The sequence below is a fragment of the Myodes glareolus genome, chromosome 13, assembly GCF_982192425.1.
Source record: "Myodes glareolus chromosome 13, mMyoGla1.1, whole genome shotgun sequence".
Lineage (NCBI taxonomy): Eukaryota > Metazoa > Chordata > Mammalia > Rodentia > Cricetidae > Myodes > Myodes glareolus.
In genome coordinates this window covers 34,981,109-35,002,011 of record NC_142038.1, presented here as the reverse complement: position 1 = coordinate 35,002,011, position 20,903 = coordinate 34,981,109, and the positions used below count along the sequence as shown (strand labels likewise).

Here is a 20,903-nt window from a genome sequence, read left to right as displayed (position 1 = left end):
CCTAGAACTCAGAGATCCACCTCCCTTGACTCCTAAATTCTGGGATTAAAGGCGTATGCCACTACTCCTAGCTGACAAAGCCACGCCTTTCTTTTCAGCATCTTTATCAATAAGGCACGTATTTGGAGGGAACTGAGAAAATAGCTCAATCAGTTAAGTACTTTCTAATGGCGAAGCAATCCCACACCAGTTAGGTTTTAAAGGGGTATTTATTTTGGGGGGTAAAACTTACATACACATAAACCGTCAGGAAAGGAGCCTAGTCGCTGGAGCAGGAGCCAGAACCAAGCACCGGAACCAAGAGGCGGAGCCGAGGCTTGCCGCTCTTCTTTTAAAGAGAAATATACCACACCCCAGTGGGCTGGTATTTCAGCGGCTATTGGCTGATGGAGCGGAAGGTGCTCCCGCAGCACCGTGGGTTCGTACTTCAGCGACTATTGGTTGAAGGAGTGAAAGGTACTCCCACAGCAACTGTCTGTGTAGACATGAAGACTTGAACCTAGAACACATATTAATAGTGTCAGTCAGAGTGGTGTGGACTTGTACTCCCAAGGTTGAGTCAACAGATTGGCAGACTCAGCCTGTTACATAGCCAACCAACCAAAATCAGTGAACCCCAGACCAACAAGAAATCTGAAACCCAGGAAAGAAGTTAGACACCTCTTGAGGAACAACACTTGAGGGTGTCCTCTGGCCGTCAGACACGTGTATGCACATGTACATGCATACCCATGTGCACACAGCTGTGCTTACATAAACATGTACCCATATGTGCACTCCCATACACAAAAGACATGTTCTTCCCAAAGTAAGGCATGGTCTCTGAACTCGGACAGGTCATTGTGAAGACACTCACAGGAGAATAGAAAAAACTCACACCAGAGCTTCGTGAGAGCAGTCCCCCTTGAGAGAGCCGTTGTATTTCCAGTGTTTGGAATGGTGTCTGGCATATGGAAGAGGCTTCATAAATATTTGGAAAGAAAAAGAGCCTAGCAGATGAAAAGGAGGAAGAAAAAGGAGGAGGGGAAGCAAGACAAAATCTTGTCTCTATTATCCTACCGGGAGAGGGTTATTATTATGCTCTATGGATACATTTGAATTCAGTCTTCTGCAGTAAGCTTCTATTTGATTATTAAAGTGTATATTTAATTTTGAACCACAATTCCACCTTTTAGTAAATAAACCGTATAGATTGACTACAAGTACAGCCGGAAGAGAGAGCACACTTAGCAAGCTCTTCTTTTGGTTAGCAGGGGAATGTGTGGCGGGCTGCAGGCCATGGCACACTGATCCCCTAAGTTGCTGTGGGATCGCCACGTGCTGTGGAAATACAGTGTGTGCCTAGATGATTCAGCATGCTGGAACACTTGAAAACCAGTTATTTAAATATAAGGCTCTCCTCCTTTTTAATTTTGGTCACTCAGAATGTGATTTCATATCCAAGAGTGAAATCAAGGCACAACAATTATCTGAATGATTTGTGCCAGAATTACCCACTTTTGTTCTTTTGAATTCTGGCAATTGAAGATTGAGTAATTGAAGGATTCAGGGAAGACTGAGTTATTATCATATTAAATGTCTCATATTAAATTAACAGTTTACTTGGTTGGGACTTGGCTTTCTCTAATCAAACTGGGTTTTTCCTGCAGAAAGAGGGTTTACTTGTGAATGTCCAAAGCAAAGTCCCCTATCTCAAAGCAAAGATACCCTTTCAAGAACTAAACTCTTTAACCTATTTAATTGGATTTTCATCAAGATTATATAAATACATCTGAGTAATAATAACTAGAAAAGCCAGGCTGTTCTATAGTCAGGCTTATATGAGGAAGGGCTGAGGGGACCCCACCCCTTACTATTGAGTTGTTTGTTGATTTGAGAAGAAGGAATGGCTGTCTTCAAATATGTGCCTAAAGTTACTCTTGTAACCACCTCAATGGGTTGCTTTAATCCAATGCTCACACCAATGGCCCTGCTTAAATTAAATGAGTCACAAAACAAAAGCAAAGGGCAGAAGTCTCCGAGAGGAACTGGAAGAGATGGAGGGGCACACTTATATAAAGGGAGGGAGAGAAGAGAGAGTTGAGGGAGTGATCAGAGTATATTATATACATGTAGAAATTGTCCAAGGACAAAATAAAAAAGCTGTCAACCTCTTGCAGCTCACCCTCCATCCACTGTTCATGTTCTTCTGAATGTGCTGTGCCTTTTCTTTCCGATTTTCTTCAGCATTCTGTATTCCTATATACAATGTCATAGAAATTGTCAGTGTTCCTATCATCTGCTGGCATCCTGCTATGGATGGTAAAAATGGACCAGCAAATACTCCAGACACTTTACACATCTCTGCTCTTTCAATCTTCACAATGATATATATGACAGATACTATTATCCCCCACATGTGCACACTGGATAAAGACAGATAATTGTGCATCTTGCCCAAGATTACACAGTAATGATGGTTATAAATTGTGGAGCCAGGATTTGAATTTGAACAGTCTGGCTCAAGAGTTCGTATTAACAGTGAATCTTATTTTAGCCTCTCCTTCCCACCCCTCTTCTCTCTCTCTCCTTTTCTTCTCTGAGAGTTGGATATTGAACCTAGTGCTTTATGCGTTCCAGCCAAATACTCTACCACTGAACTATATCCCCTGACTGCCGCTTCTTATGAACCCACAAGGCTTCAATCGGGACCCCAAGATTTCTTCCTCTAAGTTCCATAGCTGCCTTTAAGTTTACAGCCATGAGCCTTGGGGACGCATTCCAACCATGCCCAAGCCATACCAGTAATCAAGCAGTCAGTGTGGTTTTGAGGTCATAAAGCCACACTCTTAAGCTCGTCCTGCATCTAAATATTAGAACCATGACCAGAAAGAAGCTTTTGATTGTATCTCGTGTAGCAACAGTAAGAACTTAGTAATAGACAGGCTTGCCCAGAAACAAGGCTTGCTCCTCTCTGGAAACTTTAAATGGATGCATCTAATACATCATGAGTGTATCTTATCCAGAGGGGAAAATCACTCAAAAAAGAACATCTGCCCCTTTGTCCTCTTCTTCCACCATATAGAGTCAGGATTAGGCTGGAAACAGCACTCATGGTTCAGAGTTTTCTATTTCCCATACCGTCACCTATTGGCGGCCCTTCAGCATGCCAGGCTGCCGTCGTTCCTAAAGGCATTCTGTTCAGACCTTCAGATTCCAGCTTCTTGTGGAATCCGCAGTGTCGCCAATGATTCCTTGAAAGGAAACTATAAAAAACAAAACAAAACTCTTGCTTCCCTGCAACCAGCAACACTACACGTCCTATCATGCTTGTCCCTGATAAACTCCCCTTGACTACAGAGTGCCTGGGCTATAATCAGTGAGGCTCAGAATTTGCTCCTGGAGCCAAATTCAGATGTGCTCAGTGAGTGTGCCTTTTTATATCACGACTGCTTTCATTACATTTAAACAGTAGTGTGCATGAAAAGCGACTGATTTGCCTCCTGGACTGAAGTGCTGCTTTCAGGATGGTTTGGGGATGGATAACTTCCATTTCTGGTGAACTGTTTAGCAGCGTCGTCTTGTAACCTGACCATGGTTTTTTTTTTCTAATTTTGGCCTGTGGTTTCTCTTCTGCTTAGGCATAATGACATCAAGAGAAACACGAAGAAAACCGACAGCAGAAAGCACGATGCTGAGCCAGAATCAAAGGAACTCTTCTTATAGATCACTTTTTATAAGTCTTACGCATGCCCTCCGGCCACCACTGGGAGTTCCTAGAGACGGCGGCAATAAGACTTCAGAAACAACACCTCACCAACAGAGCAGAATATCTGGATGCCTTAAATTTTTACCTGAGACTTGTCATAAGATACATTTTGGACCATATCTGTATATAGAACTTTGTTTTTTTAAGATGCTATTTGAAAACATGATTGGGCCGTGGGTGCATTGAAATGTTTGACTGATTCAGCCTTCTCCACACACATCCCCCCAGGCTCTGACACCGCTGGTGTTCTGTCAATTGCATGAGCATTTGCTAGTGTTGATTGATATTTCCTTCCTCCAGAACAAGGGCAGCTTTGGCTCAGCTCAGTGAGTCTAGGTCACTGGTATTATTTTCTGTCAAGAGTGTGTTTTTTTCTGTCATTTCTACTTTTTTAATAAAGAAAATAAAACATTGTTAATAGCCACGTATGAGTACGGGGCATCGACTTCCTATTAAATCTGTGACGTTCTGATTTCTAAAAGGCTCTGCAAGTATTTTGCCTGCTGATACTCGATATCAAGAACAAACTGGCCTGTTTATCTTGTTTCCTGGGGTGGGGGTCAAATAAAACATTCTATGCTTCATTAAGCCCAGAAAGATCAGACAAGTTTGTGGAGCAAGCCGTCCCTCTGCCTTCTCAAAACACAGCGCTGACATGGGAAACACATAACAACTGGAGATTTAGTCCTTTCTTGGGTCACTTTTTTCTGCCTCCAGCACATCGTGAGGCTTGTCTAATTCCTGTGGGAGACAGTGCGGAGCCTAAGTTTATAACAGCCTTATTGTTGACATAGACCTCTTAATCCTTGTAAGCAATGACTTACAGGAAGGTTCATCCTATCTTGGAAAAATACATTTCTGTTGAAACTACAAGACCATGTTGGCATGGTCTGTGAGTTCAGATACTGCCATAGTGGTGTCTTCATAATGTCTGTGTCATCGAATATGGGCCACTGTGTGCCCTGGTGCACAGAGCAGGCCAAATGTCTGAACCTGAAGGCTAGGCTTGCAAATGTGAGCCAACTCGATTTAATGAAATACAATGACAAATAGGAGTTAATATCTGAGTGTATTTTATGCACTAGCCATATGTGGTAATATCATTGTTCCTGTTTTATATTAGAAAGGCAACTTGAAAAAGAAAGAGGAAGGAAGGAAGAAAGGAAGAAAGGAAGGAAGGGAAGAAGAAATGCAGTTTGAGGACATGTAAGTTCTGTGTCCGAAGTTTACACCACTAGTTGATAACAGATGAAACATTGGTAAAAAGTTTGTTCATTTTCCTTGCTACACTGTAAAGAGAAATCACACCATGAAACAGGGCTCACATGAGAGGTTTATTGGAAGAGAAAATAGAAGGGGCAGGAAAGGGAACAAAGAAAGGGTAGAGGGGGTCAGAGACTAGTCCATAGGGATGGGAGTGGCGAAGAGAAAGACAGAGAGAGAGAGAAAGAAACAGAAAGACAGGAGGTGGGCAAGGCCCACCTTTTATAAGGGAACACAGCGAATATGCACAGAGGTGCTCTTAGTGACTGCAGCTAAGGATGTATCCTATCCTGACCCTAAGGGCAGACCAGTACAGATGCCTGAGTACTAACATTCTGTTGGTGTACCAGAGAGTTCCACAATAGCCCAAATGGTGTATAACAAAGGTTTATTTATCTGGGGATAAACTCACAGAAAATAGAAATCTGCAGTCCTCTTCATACACTGGTAGCTGGAACCAAATCCAGCAGCCAAGAGGCCCACACACACTTTTTGTCTGCATTTATAGTGCATGAGACCGCGCCCAAAGTGGGCTGGTATCATAAAGACTACTGGCTTAAAGAGTTTCCACAGCACCTCCCCGTTTTGTCTAAATAAGAGAGTTCTAAGTCCAATGCAAAACTATATACAAGAAGAGCAGATATCAACTGCAAAAATTAGAATTACAACCAGCAAGAACAACATCAAGTAAGAAACATAAGCTAAATGTTTCAATAGTTATCTTATCCTAAGGACTCTAAGTCTTATATTAAAAATGGCTTGGCTAAGTCATGAGAGGAAAGTATGAACCAATGGTGCAATTTATTTAAAAATGTGGCAAAGAGAAGTCGCACCACACAACAGGGTTCGCATGAGAGGTTTACTGGAAAAAGAGAGAAGGGGCAGAAAACAGGACAGAGAAGGGGGCAGAGATGGAGGCAGAGACTGGACCCTGGGGACAAGAGTGGTGAAAGAGAGAGAAAGAAAAGGAGAAAAAAAGAGAGAGGGAGAGAGAGATAAAGAGATGGAAGGTAAACAAGGCCCGCCTTTTAAACGGGAATGGAGCAAATGTGCACAGGAGATGCTCTTACTGGCTGCAGTTGAGGACGCATCCTTCCAGGACCCCAAGGGCAGTCAGTACAGATGCCTGAATACTAACACTTGCCGTATAATTCTTCAATCTTTGCTGTGCTATCTTCCTGGGACAGAGCCATGGACAGCCCTTTGGTCTTGGACAAGCAGCGCTGCCTTTTTGGGAAATCAGGAAGATGGTAAGAATGACCTACACACGTAGCTCAAAGGAAGGTTCTGATCAGGCAGTGGTGGTGTGAGCCTTTAATCCCAGCCCTTGAGAGGCAGAGGCAGGTGAATCTCTGTAAGTCAGAGGCCAGACTAGTCTACAGAGCAAATTCTAGGACAGCCAAGGCTACACAGAAAAACCTTATCTCGAAAAAAAAAAAAAGAGAGGGTGGGGGGAGAGAAAGAAAGAAAGAAAGAAAGAAAGAAAGAAAGAAAGAAAGAAAGAAAGAAAGAAAGAAAAGAAAGAAAGAAAAGAAAGAAAAAGGGAAGGAAGAAAGAAAAGTTCCTTCTAGTCTACAATGCAACATGCCTATAAGTTTCAGTGAGTTCAAAGTGCCGCAAGTAGCCGCTACTGCCCAGCTTGGTGTCATTTCTCGTGGTGGCGCCTTGTATTCAAACAAGATGCCCTGTGTCTGGTTTGGGGACGTCCCCACTTCTACTCTATTTGCCTGCTTTGTACTCGTGCCTGTAATTCTAGCAGAGAACACTAGACAAGAGCTTATAAAATGTGTCTTCCTGTTTCCCGCCTGATGCAAAGGAGGCCACCACGGGAGCCACATAATGAACTAGCACACGGTTCTTGGCCCAAAATGCGGTCTGCAAGAATGGAGACCCAGAAAGTGTTCCCTCTGTTCCCAAGAGGTCCCAGTTTTCTTCTGAAACTAATTTTAATGGTGAAAGGTGAAGGGTCCAACCATCCTGCAGGTTTATAAAGCAATAGAGAGAGAATAATTGAACATAGAAAATGGGGATAAAGAGATGTCTCAGCAGTTAAGAATACAGCTTACTGTATACATTCTTATTCTTACAGTAAGAATACATTCTTACTGACAGCTCTTACAGGAACGAGGGTTCAGTTCCCAGCAGCCACACTGGCTTATAACCATCTATAACTTCAGTCCAAGGGATCTATGCCCTCTCTGACCTCCTGCAGGCACCAGGCACACACACGGTGTGCAGACATACATGCAGGCAAAACAGCAAAGAAAATGTCAAGAGTTTGAACAAACTTCAACCCAGAAAACTCTGTGAGCCAGCTGTGCAGAGGAAGATTTAAACCCCAGGATGTGTGTGAATATGGCAGAGCAAAAAGGTGAGTAACTCAGGAAGGTTGAAAATATTCCTATAAGCTGGCCTGAAACCCACACATTCTCTGGTTAATGACATTGCTGGTCACTGAAAATGTGGTCCTTGTCATACATGGATGTGTCTTTACTGCCCACATTCCTGAGGAAATGGATAAACTAGAGAGGCTTGACAATAGTGGAGACCTTTTTTTCTTTTTAAGCACAAAGTTTTGTGCAACATCTACAAAATGAATGTGGAAGCTTACTTTTCTCTAGGAATTGAGACACATGTGCAAGTTAAAGAAAGAAAGTGGGAGCGAAACTTTGGGGCTCCTGCCCCAGCTTCCCCTTCCCATCGGGCTAGTAAAATGAGCGAAGCCCTATCAACATGCCTAATGGCATGCAGCAGAGTAGGAAACTTGGCTCCACAGTAAAAAAGGCAGTCACAGCATCTGTCAACATCTTGTAAAGGTTGGCTTCTTTTATGTCTCCAAAGGGACCTGTATTGCCAGAGTTCAACACATCAAATTAAGAATGTTTCTCAGAAACAATCAGAGGACACTAAACTCTCACCACACTCAACAGATTGAATTCCTGTTGCTTATTCATGTTAAACAGTGTCAAGACCCCACTCCTAATGAGAACATTCTAGGTGTTTACCAGGGGTTTGGTAGTGGGGAATAAGACTCATGAGACTATCTTCAAATAAGATTGTGTGTGTGTGTGTGTGTGTGTGTGTGTGTGTGTGTGTGTATGTGTGTGTGTGTATGTGTGTGTGTGTATGTGTGTGTGTATATGTGTGTGTGTGTGTATATGTGTGTGTGTGTGTGTGTGTGTCGATGAGGATAGAACTCAAGCAAGTGCCAGGCAAGTGTTCTACCACTGAGCCACACCTCCACTCTAATAGTTGAAGAATTTTCACTCCTTGCTCAGCCTAGATATAGTGGGGAAGGCCTTGGTCCTGCCTCAAAGCAATCTGCTAGACTTTGTTGACTCCCCATGGGAAGCCTTACCCTCCCTGAGGAGTGGATGGAGGGTAGCATGGGGGAAGGTGGAGGGAGCGGGAGGAGGGAAGAGTGGGAACTGGATCTGGCATGTAAAATGAGAAAAGGTAGTTGTATTTTTTAATAAAATAAATAAATAAATAAAAGAATTTTTTTCCTCAAAGTACAAAGACAAGCCAGGCATGCAGACACATGTCTCTAATCCTATCATTTCAAAATCAGAAGCTGGATAATCACAAGTTTAAGGCTACATAGATGCCATTTCAAAAAGTGAGGAACCATAATAACATGGTGACACATAACAGAAATTATGCAAACATGCTTAAACCCCTCAGAACCTCTTTGATACAAATGGGCTAAATGCTTATTCTTTCATGCCTTCCTGTGAGTTTGTGTTGTCCTGATAAGGCTAAGTGAGTACAAGGAATTCATCACAGCAGGGAGTACTGTTTCCCGGTCCTGTCTACTGCTCATGACTCTCATCGCAGATGGATCGGGTTTGCTTTTATGGCTTTCCCCCCATTAACCGCTGCATAGTTTTGTAAGACTTCTCATGGAATTGATCCCTGGCTTTTATTGAAACAGTAAATCTAATAATCTTAACAAGATTTCTGCATCACCTTAGAGATGCTGGTAAACAGACACTGGCAATCTCTTTCCATAGCACGAATCTCCCTTTCCTTCTCATTTTGTTCTTCTGGCTCTTCCTCGTCCTCCTTTTCTCTCATTCTCCAAATTCTTTTCCCTTCTTCACTCCCTCTCAACTCCCTTTAAGGTCATCTCCCCAAAATGTCTCATTCTTCCCTACCCTCTGTCTACAAGATCTTGAAACCCCTTATCTTATTCTTGTTGCTGGGGTAAGGCACCCCTATGAAGAGAATGTAAGGAAGAATGCATTTATTTTGGCTCACCTAGAAGTGAGGCTCAATCAGAGCAGGGCATTAGAGGCAGTAGGAACTTGGAAGAAATTGGTTGTATTGTATTCACAGTCAGAAAACAAGCAGCAGTAAATGTTAGTGTTCCACTAACTTCATGTATTCAGTACAGATCACAGCCAAGGGAAATGTCACCCACAGCGGAAAATGGCCCCATATTAACTAACCAAATTGAGATAATCCCTCACAGGTGAGCCTGGAAGATAGTACCACAGGTGATTCTGTATTCCATCTATATTCCATTCTATATTCCATTGAGTCAACAAATATGGTTAATCACAATGACCTAACCTTGCCAACCTGACACTCAAACACATCATTTTAAAATCACAATCTTACATTCCTTGTGCCCAAAGTTTCATGGCCATCTCAAAACACAAAATATAATCAAACTTCAAAAGCTCCAATGGTATCTAGCAATTTTAAAAGTAACAAGGTCCAAAGCCCATGCCTCATCTGAGATTAAAGGCAATTTCTAAAAAAACTGAGAATATCTAACAAAAATTAAAGACAAGTTGTATGATTTCAACATATAATGACAGAGTAACCATTCCCACTTGAAAATCGTGGCATAACAAAGAATGGTTAGACTAAAGCAAGACCAAAATCCAGTAGGGAACTCATTAAACCCCACAGCTCCATGTCTGGCATCTGGGCCTCCTAATGTAATCTTTGGGCTCCAACAGGACTTAGCAGTTCAATTCCTCCTTCCATCTCTGTTCCTCCATCACTGCCTGTACCCATTTTACCTTTCTCTTGGGCCATCCTGTGTGGGTGGCTTTCCTTAGTAGATGTCCATGTTCCTAGTATCTCTAATACTCTGATGTCATCATTATAGCTTAGACTTTACTTTCACAGCTTACCAACATGACTTTCAGACCTCTTTACACGGGATCTGACCAAATTACACATGCCTAGCCTCAGCTGCTTTCTGAAACTATGAAGCAATACTCCTTAACATCCTCAATCTTGTCCCTTCTGTATCTGTAAAACCAATGCCATAGGGATGTCACTACCAAATTCTCTTGCCACTCAAAATGGAGCCTGACTCTCTTGAACCACAGCTCCATCAGCTTCTGAATGCTGACCCTAGACATTGTCAGCATACAGTTGACAACCAGGATTAACCAAGACGCTATAACTGAAGGAGTCAGCAAAGGAATTCTAGGAATAGGAAATGGGCAGGTTTGTAGTGAAAATTAAGATGTCCCCTTCTTGTCAAAAATGTCAGATGAGCAAACACTACATGATAATGAATTCAACACAGTGACTGGGCCAATGCTATGAGGTAGGCATTCAAACAAAAAAGTCCCAGAAGTTAACATCAGAAGCTGAGATCATGAAAGTTAGTTTAAACTTCCTGATACTCTTGAAACACAGCTCAGTATGGCCGGTGACAGAGGGGAGTGAAGTTCATAGCAAGGGATTTTAGGAAATTTTGCTGAGGAAGCACCTTACCTGGCCCTCATATTTTGCCCCTTATATGTAATTCTTCTTCCTTCCTGGGTTCAGCACTTCCTCTTTAGCTATGAGAGCAAATGTTTCATGCAAAGAAAGAAAGCGAGAAAGGGAGGGAGGAAGGAAGAGATGGAGGAAAGAAGGAAGGAATGAAGCTGGAGAAGTGACTCAGCAGTTAAGAGCACAGGCTGTTCTTCTTGAGGTCATGAATTCAATTCCCAGCAACTGTGTGTTAGCTGGCAACCATCTATAGTGGGATCTGATATTCGCTTCTGTCATGTAGGCATACATGCAAATAGCACTCATATACAAAAGTACAAATCTTGAGAGAGAGAGAGAGAGAGAGAGAGAGAGAGAGAGAGAGAGAGAGGAAGGGAGAGAGGAAGGGAGGGAGGGAGGGAGAGAGGGAGGGAGGGAGGGAGGGAGGGAGGGAGGGAGGGAGGGAGGGAGGACAGAAACAGTTACTTGACTAGCTGCCCAAGCTCTGAATAGTACCCTATGTGATTTGTTGCATAAGCTCTATTAAGTAAATACTGGTATCCGGCCTCTACTGAGACCAATCAAATAAAACCCTGATTGGTGTATTCAGTTAACAGAACAGAATGCATCAGATCACTAGACTCAAGCAACATTTCTTTTCTTTTTTTTTCTATCTACTCCTAGGTCATGGAAACATTACTTGTGTTTCAGAATTGAAGTCAGTTTTGATAGCTCATTTAAAAAATAATGCGAGTAAAATCTAATACTGTAATACTGTGAAACAAGGTTATATTCCCCAGCTGCCAGCAGGCAGTACTGCTGGCCCAGAGCCCTTTGGTGTCCTGCTTGAGGGGTCGCTCTTGGCTGAGGAGGCTCTCCTTGACCTCTTTAGAAACCCCTTGACTGCTCAGTGTGTAAGTACACACAGACCCAGTCCTTCACCCAGCTCTAGACAACTCCCAAAAGTCATCTCAGCTCAAGAGCAAATCGTGGGTTTGGTCCATCTTCCCAGCCAATTCCTTCTTCCTACACCTCTGAGGGTCATGATCTTAAGAGATGTCCAAAACAGACTTCCTGCAACCAATCTTGAGATCACATCTTCTTATCAAGATACACAATCCGTGATAGCATGTCAACGTGTCCTAGACTTATACAAAAGAAACTTGTTTAACTCTAGTTGATTCTTAATCCAAATGTTATATTAAATGGCTTTAAGAACATTTCACCAGATGAAGGTTCTATGGTGATAAGCAAAATATTCATCAGTATGGTTATGGGCCAAGGCCGTTTCAGGCACCCTCTCTTCTGTCCAGAGAACAATCTGGGGATCTCTCCTTGGACGTGGGATCCCATTTATAATCAAGTCTCCTGTAAACCCTAAAATGACTCCCTTAGTTGAAATATATTCTTCCCTGATCCCATATCCATCCTTCCTCCCTCCCGCCATCCCAGTCCACTGAGCTTTCCCCATTCCTCCCCTACTCCCTTCTCTCTAACCCTCTCCCCTTCCAACAACCCTCCCACCCCCCCCCCCATGCACCCGAGGTTACCTGGGACTCTTGTCTGTTTCCAATCTCCAGGCAGATAGCTACATGATTTTCATCAGGTTCACCTTCTTATTTAGCTTCTCTAGGATCGTGAATAATAGGCTCAAAGACCTTTAATTATGGTTAGAATCCACATATGAGTGAATGCATACCATATTCCTCTTTTTGGGTCTGGCTTACCTCACTCAGTAAAGTGTTTTCTATTTCCATCCATTTACATGCAAAATTCAAGATGTCATTGTTTTTTACCGCTGAGTAGAACTCTAATGTGTATATGCTCCACACCTTCTTTAACCATTCTTCTATTGAGGGGCACCTAGGTTGTTTCCAGGTTCTGGCTATTACAAATAGTGCTGCTATGAACATAGTTGAACAAATGCTTTTGTAGTATGATAGGGCATCTCTTGGGTATATTCCCAAGAGTGGAATTGCTGGGTCCTGAGGGAGGTTGACTCCCAGTTTCCTGAGAAACCGCCACACTGATTTCCACAGTGGCTGCACAAGTTTGCATTCCCACCAACAATGGATGAGTGTTCCCCTCATTCCACATCCTCTCCAGCATAGGCTATCATTGGTGTTTTTGAGTTTGGCTATTCTGACAGGTGTAAGATGATATCTCAAAGTTGTTTTGATTTGCATTTCCCTGATCGCTAAGGAGGTTGAGCATGACCTTAAGTGCCTTTTGGCCATTCGGAGTTCATCTGTTGTGAATTCTCTGTTCAGTTCAGTACCCCATTTTTTAATTGGGTTAATTAGAGTTTTAGTGTCTAGTTTCTTGAGTTCTTTGTATATTTTGGAGATCAGACCTTTGTCTGATGAGGGGTTGGTGAAGATCTTCTCCCAGTTGGAAGGTAGCCTTTTGGTCTTACTGACAGTGTCCTTTGCTTTACAGAAGCTTCTCAGTTTCAGTAGGTCCCATTTATTCATTGCTTCTCTTATTGTCTGCGCTCCTGGGGTTCTGCTTAGGAACTGGTCTCCTGTGCCTATATCTTGTAGACTACTTCCCACTTTCTCTTCTATCAGGTTCAAAGTGGTCGGATTAATGTTGATGTCTTTAATCCATTTGGACCTGAGTTTTGTGCATGGTGATAGATATGGATCTATTTTCATTCTTCTACAGGTTGACATCCAGTTATGCCAGCACCATTTGTTAAAGATGCTTTCCTTCTTTCATTGTATACCTTTAGCTCCCTTGTCAAATATCAGGTGTTCATACGTTTGTGGGTTAATACCCGGGTCAGAGACCCACATCGGAACACTGGACTTAACTCCCTAGGTCCAAACAAGAAGCAGAAGGAAAGAGAACGTGAGCAAAGAAGGCAAGATCAGAGAGAACCTTCATCCGACGATGGATGGTGATACAGACGGAGACCCACATTGGAGCACCGGACTGAGTCCCCCAAGGTCCAAATGAGGAGCAGAATGAGGAAGAAAATGAAAAAGGAAATAAGGACTGCGAGGGATGCTATCACCCACTGATACAAGGGGACGGATCTAATGAGAGTTTACTAAGGCCAGTTGGACTGGGACTGAACAAGGACGCAATCCAACCAGATTATCTGAATGTGACCGGATTCTCTGAATGTGGCTGCCCGGAGTCTTTCTGAAAAGCCATTGACAATGGGACTGGGACTTGTTTCCTCTGCATATACTGGATTTTGGGGATCCAGTCCATCTGGACACTCACCTTCCTGGACCTGGAGGGAGGAGGGAGGAACCTGAACTTCCCACTGGGCAGGAAACCCTGACTGCTCTTAGGGATGGAGAGGGAAGAGGAGAGGGAGTGGGGGGAGTGGGAGGGTGGTGGGAGGAGGGACGGAAATGGAAACTTTTATAATTTAATAAAATTACTTTAAAAAAAAGAACATTTCACTTCCCTCAGAAGTAGTGTTTTCCCTCAAAACTTGTTCTAATCAGTTCTAATATGTGAAATTTAGACCATTCTACCATCATGGAGATTCAGGGCCAAAATATGCATGTTACAGCATAACTGTCCAGATAATTTTTTAAAAAATTTAATGAAAGTTACATTCTATATGACTATAATTTCATTTGTCTGCTAATGATGCCAAATTGATACTTAATATAGTAACCTGTGGTCATGATTGTGGAAACACACCATTCCTAGCATCCTCCATAGGCTATGATCCCAGATGTGATCCATCAACTTCATGTCATTGCTGATGGTTGAATTATATCTTGGGTCTCCAAAAACCATATCACCTCCACACTATGGCATTTATCAAAAATCAATATAAGAAATGGCCATGTAGAAAAATGTTTCCATATATATTTTTATAAAACTTATTGAAACCATCATATGTTTTTAAAAAAGCCAAAAGCTCCATAAGGGGCCATAAAGTAAATTCCTCTTAGAGTTAGTACTAGGGGGGGAAATCTACCTCCATAGAAAAACTGGCCTGGTGCTTTTTATTAGCTAATAAGAACCTTATATGACCTGCTTTCCTTTTCCTCTTGCCTGCCAGGAAAAGGTCAAAAGCGAAGTTTGCACTCAATCTAAGTAGCGATCCTTATCCAAGATTTTCCTAGAACACCCATCTCACCAATACCGTCATCCTCCCTTGTTCTTAATTTCTCATCCTATCTTGATGATCGAAATGTATCTGTGAATTCTACTGCATCTCCAAACTTTCGAAAATGTGCCGAGTGACGTAAATATAAATGTCCCCACCATACCTTACCTACCTAAGCCTGCTTCTTTTATTTCTGATGCGGAAACTCACATTTTGTTCAAGTCCATGCTCATTCAAAGTGTTTAAGACAATTGCTGCCTTCAGTTTGCTTGTTGTTTATCAGGGATGAGAGAAATCACTTAAAAGTATGTGTAAAGAATGAATCGGGAAAGAATATGAGGTGGGGATGGGAGGGTCAGTCTTGAAAAGAGGGAGAAATCACGTTGGATTTGGTTGAGACAGGCTCATGACTTGTTTGTTTGTTTTTGCTTTTTGCTTTTTCCAAGATGGGGTTTCTCTGTATAGCCCTGACTGTCCTGGAACTCGCTTTGTAGCTCAGACTGGCCTCAAATTCAGAGAACCACCTGCCTCTGCCTCCCAAGTGTTGGAATGAAAACTGTGCCCCTCTAACACCTGACTTCAGGCACACGACATTTAAGGTTCACATTTAATAGAGACAGACAAGACTACAGGGATCCATGAGATTCCTGTGGCCTCGCATACTTTCTATGCTTAAGGAGAAATACAGGTGCACACACAGCACTAACTGTGCACAACAAGACACCATTCCCAGTAGCTTTTCAAAACTCACATAAGCTTTAAAACTTTCAATCAGCCCTTTCTTGATCAATCCATGTTTCCCCACACACAGACAGGCAGCAAATACTCAGAAGAGAGTTTCCAGTGCTATTCAGTTTGTCTCCTACCTGTGACTTAAATAAAGGGACAGAGTTCTGAATCCTGAGCATTTTTACTCTGACGTGTGCATAGGGCATTCTTCCTCTGATGGCTCTGAATGCAGTATGCTTTAGGAAAGACCCTATTAGGAGCAAAACATTCATTTCTATCTTTACTCCCAAGACCATTCTTCAGTGGCTGAGTTAGGCCTTCACACCTGGGATCTCTTCTAAAGGACAATAGAGGGCCTGAGATTCTACCCACCCCATGGAAACTCTCCCTAACTGTGCTGCACACAGGCTCTTCCTCCCCAGAGGTCCTTCTTCCTCTCCTACATTGCTGAGAGTCCTCTGCCTACCCTGCTTCCTTGTGTGACTCTGGAAATCTCTCAGGCATCTCTTACTTTCTGGCTGCTCCTCAGATGCCCTGAGCTGATGACCCTGGCTCCTGTGCCCCGTTTGTTCTTTCCCACACCTTGTTCACAGGACCAGCAGCCTCCCATCCAGTTCAGCGTCTGGCTTAGGCTTCGCTCTTCTCTTTGCTTTCTCTCCTTCCCTTGCTAGGTGGGCAGGAGACCATCAGGACTGGTGGTTATGGTTCTCTAGATGGAGCAGGAAGGGGCACAGGCCTCATAGCAAAAGTTAATTCAGTACAACTACATGTGAACCCTATAACTTATACAGAAAGACTTTATTTCCTTCCCCAGCTTGAGTTATACTCTATTCCTTAATGCCCCATAAATTGCAAGATTAAGGACCAGAACTTAACTTAGCAGGAGAGTAAGAGACTTAGTTGAGGTGGCAGAGATGGCATATGGCTACAAAAACTCACCTTACAACATGGACAAAATATATGACCTGAGTTCAAAGAGTAGGTTCTCAATAAGAAGCAGAGGAGAATTGCCTCTTCAATTAACTTTGCTATCCATGTGAAAACTCTTCCATTCATTCCCCTCAGATTTTCCCTTCTCATCGTCAGTCCCCACATTTATGCTAATTTAAGGTGAAGAACTCACAAGTAAATTACTTACTGGTCCTCTCCCATTGCTTCTAACATTTACTATTAGCACTTATCTTTGTTGGCAGAAATGAGTATACTTAAATTGTTAATGAAATTGTTACAAGCAAGGTTGGAAAGATGGCCCTGCAGTTAAGGGCAATCACTGCTCTTGCAGAGGACCCAAGTTTGGTTCCCAGCGCCCACACCAGAGAGCTCACAGTCACTTGTAAGCCCAGCTCTAGGAAATCCAAAACTCTCTCCTGACCTCCAGGGTCAACTGCATTCACATGTACATGCATAAGAATTTATGCATGCGTGCCCATAATTAAGAAACTTAAATCTTTTAAAAAATGTGACAGGCAATGAATAGCAGGTACAGAAGCTGAATGTTAAAGGAAGTCTCAGAAGGTTCCGCCCTTATGCTGCTGATGACAGCTGGCTTTACCGGCCGGCCCATGTGCAGGATTTTCTTTCTTCTGTCATAGACAGAATTTCTATGGCCTGTAAAGGGAACCACGTATCTGAGTCCCAGATTCATGGGTGCAAGGTGCTGTGCTTGTCCGGGTCTGCACACTTCTCTAGGACAAGAATGCCATGGAGCTGCATTCCCAACAATGGCCAGAGCATGAAAAATGCCCCAGCTGAAAGCAATCATCCCCGAGCTTCAGTGGGCTCAGAAGAAGACAGGAAACCCATTGTTCTGCTCTGTGTGTAATGACAGCCTTCCAGGTGAAGGCCTGGCCACCGTTCTTCCCCAGAATTAAGCCTTGCCACCAGCAGGAAAGATTGTGCCTCCAGCTTTCAGACTATTTGCTGGAATTTATTTTGGCCTAATGAACATTTAAAAATAGTTACTTTATTTGATATCGTCCAGTCTCCTTCCAGAGCCATTTAAAAGGCCAAGCTTTCTCCCTCCAAACTCCTTTTGTTTTCCAGACATACCACAGCCCTAAGGAGCACATGGCCTGCACCATACAAAAATGTTCAGTAACGAGATTTCTTGATTGGCTACCCAATTAAGTAAATCTGGCCCGGAGGAAACTAAGTTACAATAACATTGAGGTCTGTCTCCAAGCCCACAAAAGAAAAGAAACTTAGAAAAAAAAAGGGCCGAAAATTCTGTTGTGCAATGGGAATTGCAGAATGACTGTCTGTCTATCAGAGGATGGTTCAAAAACATTAACACTTTCCCAGACTCCTATGCAGACCCCACAGTCCCTACGTATTGCAGGCTGGGTGAATGACTGGCTTTGAAGCCAGCCCTCTTCAAAACCATTAGCAGTGTGAGAAGCACTTGCTCTCTGACCTTGGCCACCATCTCTTCTGCTTTTTAGTAATAAATACATGGGGAAGTATAGTGTCCTGGGCAGAGGCTTGGAGATCAGCAACTTTCCAACACTCTTCTGTACAGTTAGGACTTGTACATGGCTCCAGGCAGAACTCAAGATCTTTGCTAACTAAACCTCCAAACAATGAGATTTCTCTCTTCTCTATCTTCCCTCCATCCTTCGCCTCTCCTCTCTGTCCCCTCCCCTCCCCCCTCGCACATTAACTCTTTACAGTTATTGCAGCCACGAAGGCCAAGAAGATCTTTCTCCACGCCTCATCGTTTCCACAGGCCTGTGTTCTCAGAAACGTTCCTGTTTAGACTGCCTCGCTTGACCACGCAAGTCTTCCATCCAGCACAAATGTAGAGGGGTTCAGGGGGAGTCAATTCTGGAAGCCAAAAATAGTAAAAGAAGGATTGAATAACTCTATAAGTGTAAGAATTGGCACTTTGTCTTTTAACCATAAAAAGAACTAAAATACATTTCCCTCATAAAGCCATGTTTTATTGATATATATGTGGTCCGGAGATGTGAAAACCACTTTAAAGCTAATAAATGGCTCATATTCGCTTTGACCCATGAAATAGGTAATCATGAAGGACAAGCTTCTTAGGGTTATATATCTCTCTTTTGGTGTATTTATAATAACCCAGTGTTTAAAGGCATTTCTTTGAGGCAGTCAATTGTTAATGAGGAATTCATATCAATCACTAGTGTTGTCCACTACTCTAGACAGATATTGTCGAATGACTTTCACATTGCAATTCTAAAGTCTAGTTTAGGCTTCCATGTCCTCCCTTTATCCCCCACGAAGATCTATCTTGTGGGATTTACCTGGTTTCTTTCCATGTTAGTGCTTGATATCTAATATGGCTTGTTAACAGAGCTCACTATATTTTCTGGGCAAAAGTGTTTATGGGAAAAACTTTAAATTTATACAAGGGTTGGGACATGTGACTCATATAAACTGTAATAAGAGTATTGTTGCTGAAACCTGGGTTTGCTTTGAAGCCTCGTCATCCTGTTCTTGGGAAACCATTAAGCAAAATGCCCTGAAGGGTAGGAGAAATTGCATCGAGCAATAAAATGCCAACAAATGACAGGATTTGAAGATCGCACACTTTCATCTAAACATGCCCTTCTCGCCTTTCACTTGGCAGGAGTTTGCTTTTTGAAAAGCAATAAACTCTAACACTCTGGTTGACCTGGGATGTGTTTAAGAAATCAAATCCTCGTGCCAGAAGCAGTAGGACCTTTCACATGAATGGGCTCCCCACCTTAGAAAAACCACAGGATGAGAAATGTAAACAAAAAGAGGCCAGAACTGTGTGTCTCAATTGTCCAGATCTTGGGTTTTTGTGATGAGGGTGCACACTAAAACCCTAGGACAGGAGAAACAACTTTCAATCTGTTTAAACAGGTGTCCAGTAAATACATATAATCTTGGTGCACAACCAAGATGGACATGGTCAAGTTTCCCTGTCCACAGGCCTCTGGGGCCTTTGTAAATCTAGGGCAGACAGTATTCAGTCTCAGATCAAGTTTATAGTCAAGCAGCTCTTCCCACAGCCAACCAAGATTATGAATCGACTCACACACTTTGCTTAAGTTTCTTAGGAATAACAAAAGAGATCCAAACTAAAAGCCCATAAGCAATATTTATCTAAACCATTTCATCTTCCACCTCTGGCCCCATTGACTGCCAATGGGAGGAAGCATTTCAATTCTCACTTCCCATGACTTCTCTCAGCTCATGGTTCCCTGTTCTTTCCTCATTCAGAATCACTTTGTGATATAGCGTGACCCCATGTCCTTCCTAGCAGAAAAGGATCTCTTCCATTTACAACACAGAAGCAGGAATTTGATCTGGTAATTAGAGGATTCTTCTTTAACTGGGGAGGGGGAGGAAGAGATGGTAAGCATCCTGTATTAACAGTTTGATCCCAACGTGTATGTTTCATGATACAACACAAACTGTTAGCAAAAGTGGGGTTGGAGAGATGGCTCAGAGGTTAAGATCATTTGTGGCTTTTGCAAAGGACCCAGCCCAGTTCCCAGCGCATACATGATGGCTCACAGTCATCTATAACTCTAGTTCTGAGAAATACGAAGCTCTGTTCTGACCTTTGTGGGCACTAGGCATGGTGCACACACATCTGCAAAATACTCATACACATAAAAGAAATATATCTAAAAATCATTTTTTAAACTAGTGAAGATTAGGCTGGGAGGCAGAATAACGTTAGAGTGCTTGCCTAGCATACACTAAATTTACCATCAAAACTAAGACACGAGAAATACCTGAAGGTGTATGCAGGATACTGTTATCATAGTCTTAGGATAATAGATGTTTGACTGGAGAAACTTATGTTTATAAAAACAGACCAGGAGATCTCAAAACAGTCCAGTTCCCTTTTGGAACAATGAGTCTGGTAGGTTGCCTAGTGGAATCTACAATTTACAAGAGAGGGAAAGGAAAGAAGTCATAAAAGGTTATTCACGGTCCTGGGTTGTTATAATGCCTATCTGTGAAAACCATTGTTCCAAGGTTTAGGGTTACAAGTTATGGTATAGGAGGTTCTTCTGTTTGTGTGTTGCTTTCATTGGTTGAATAAAAAGACTGCCTTGGCATTTTGATAGGGCAGCCCTTAAGTGGGCAGAGTAGACAGAATAGGATGCTGGTAAGAAGGGAAGTGTGGCAGATGCCATGAATCTTTGACCTGAGATGGACATAGGTTAGAATCTTTCCCAGTAAGCCACGACCTCGTGGTGACATACAGATTATTAAAAATGGGTTGAATCAAGATGTGATAGTTAGCCAATAAGAGGCTAGAGCTAATGGCCAGACAGTGATTTAATTAATATTATTTCTGTGTGGTTATTTCAGGTATAAGCTAGCTGGGCAGTGGAACGCAGTCTGTTCCTC

General features: G+C 42.6%; 1 protein-coding gene across 6 annotated transcripts in view; it reads left to right on the top strand.

Moving 5' to 3' along the window:
- Positions 1-4,176, top strand: part of Sncaip (synuclein alpha interacting protein) — a 145,618-nt gene extending 141,442 nt beyond the window's left edge. For all 6 annotated transcript variants that reach the window (XM_087896056.1, XM_087896057.1, XM_087896059.1 and 3 more), the window contains one exon: positions 3,621-4,176. In XM_087896056.1, coding sequence (XP_087752182.1) covers positions 3,621-3,705 — 85 coding nt within the window. In that variant the 3' untranslated portion in view covers positions 3,706-4,176. The remainder of the gene's footprint in view (positions 1-3,620) is intronic.
- The last annotated feature ends 16,727 nt before the right edge of the window (positions 4,177-20,903 follow it).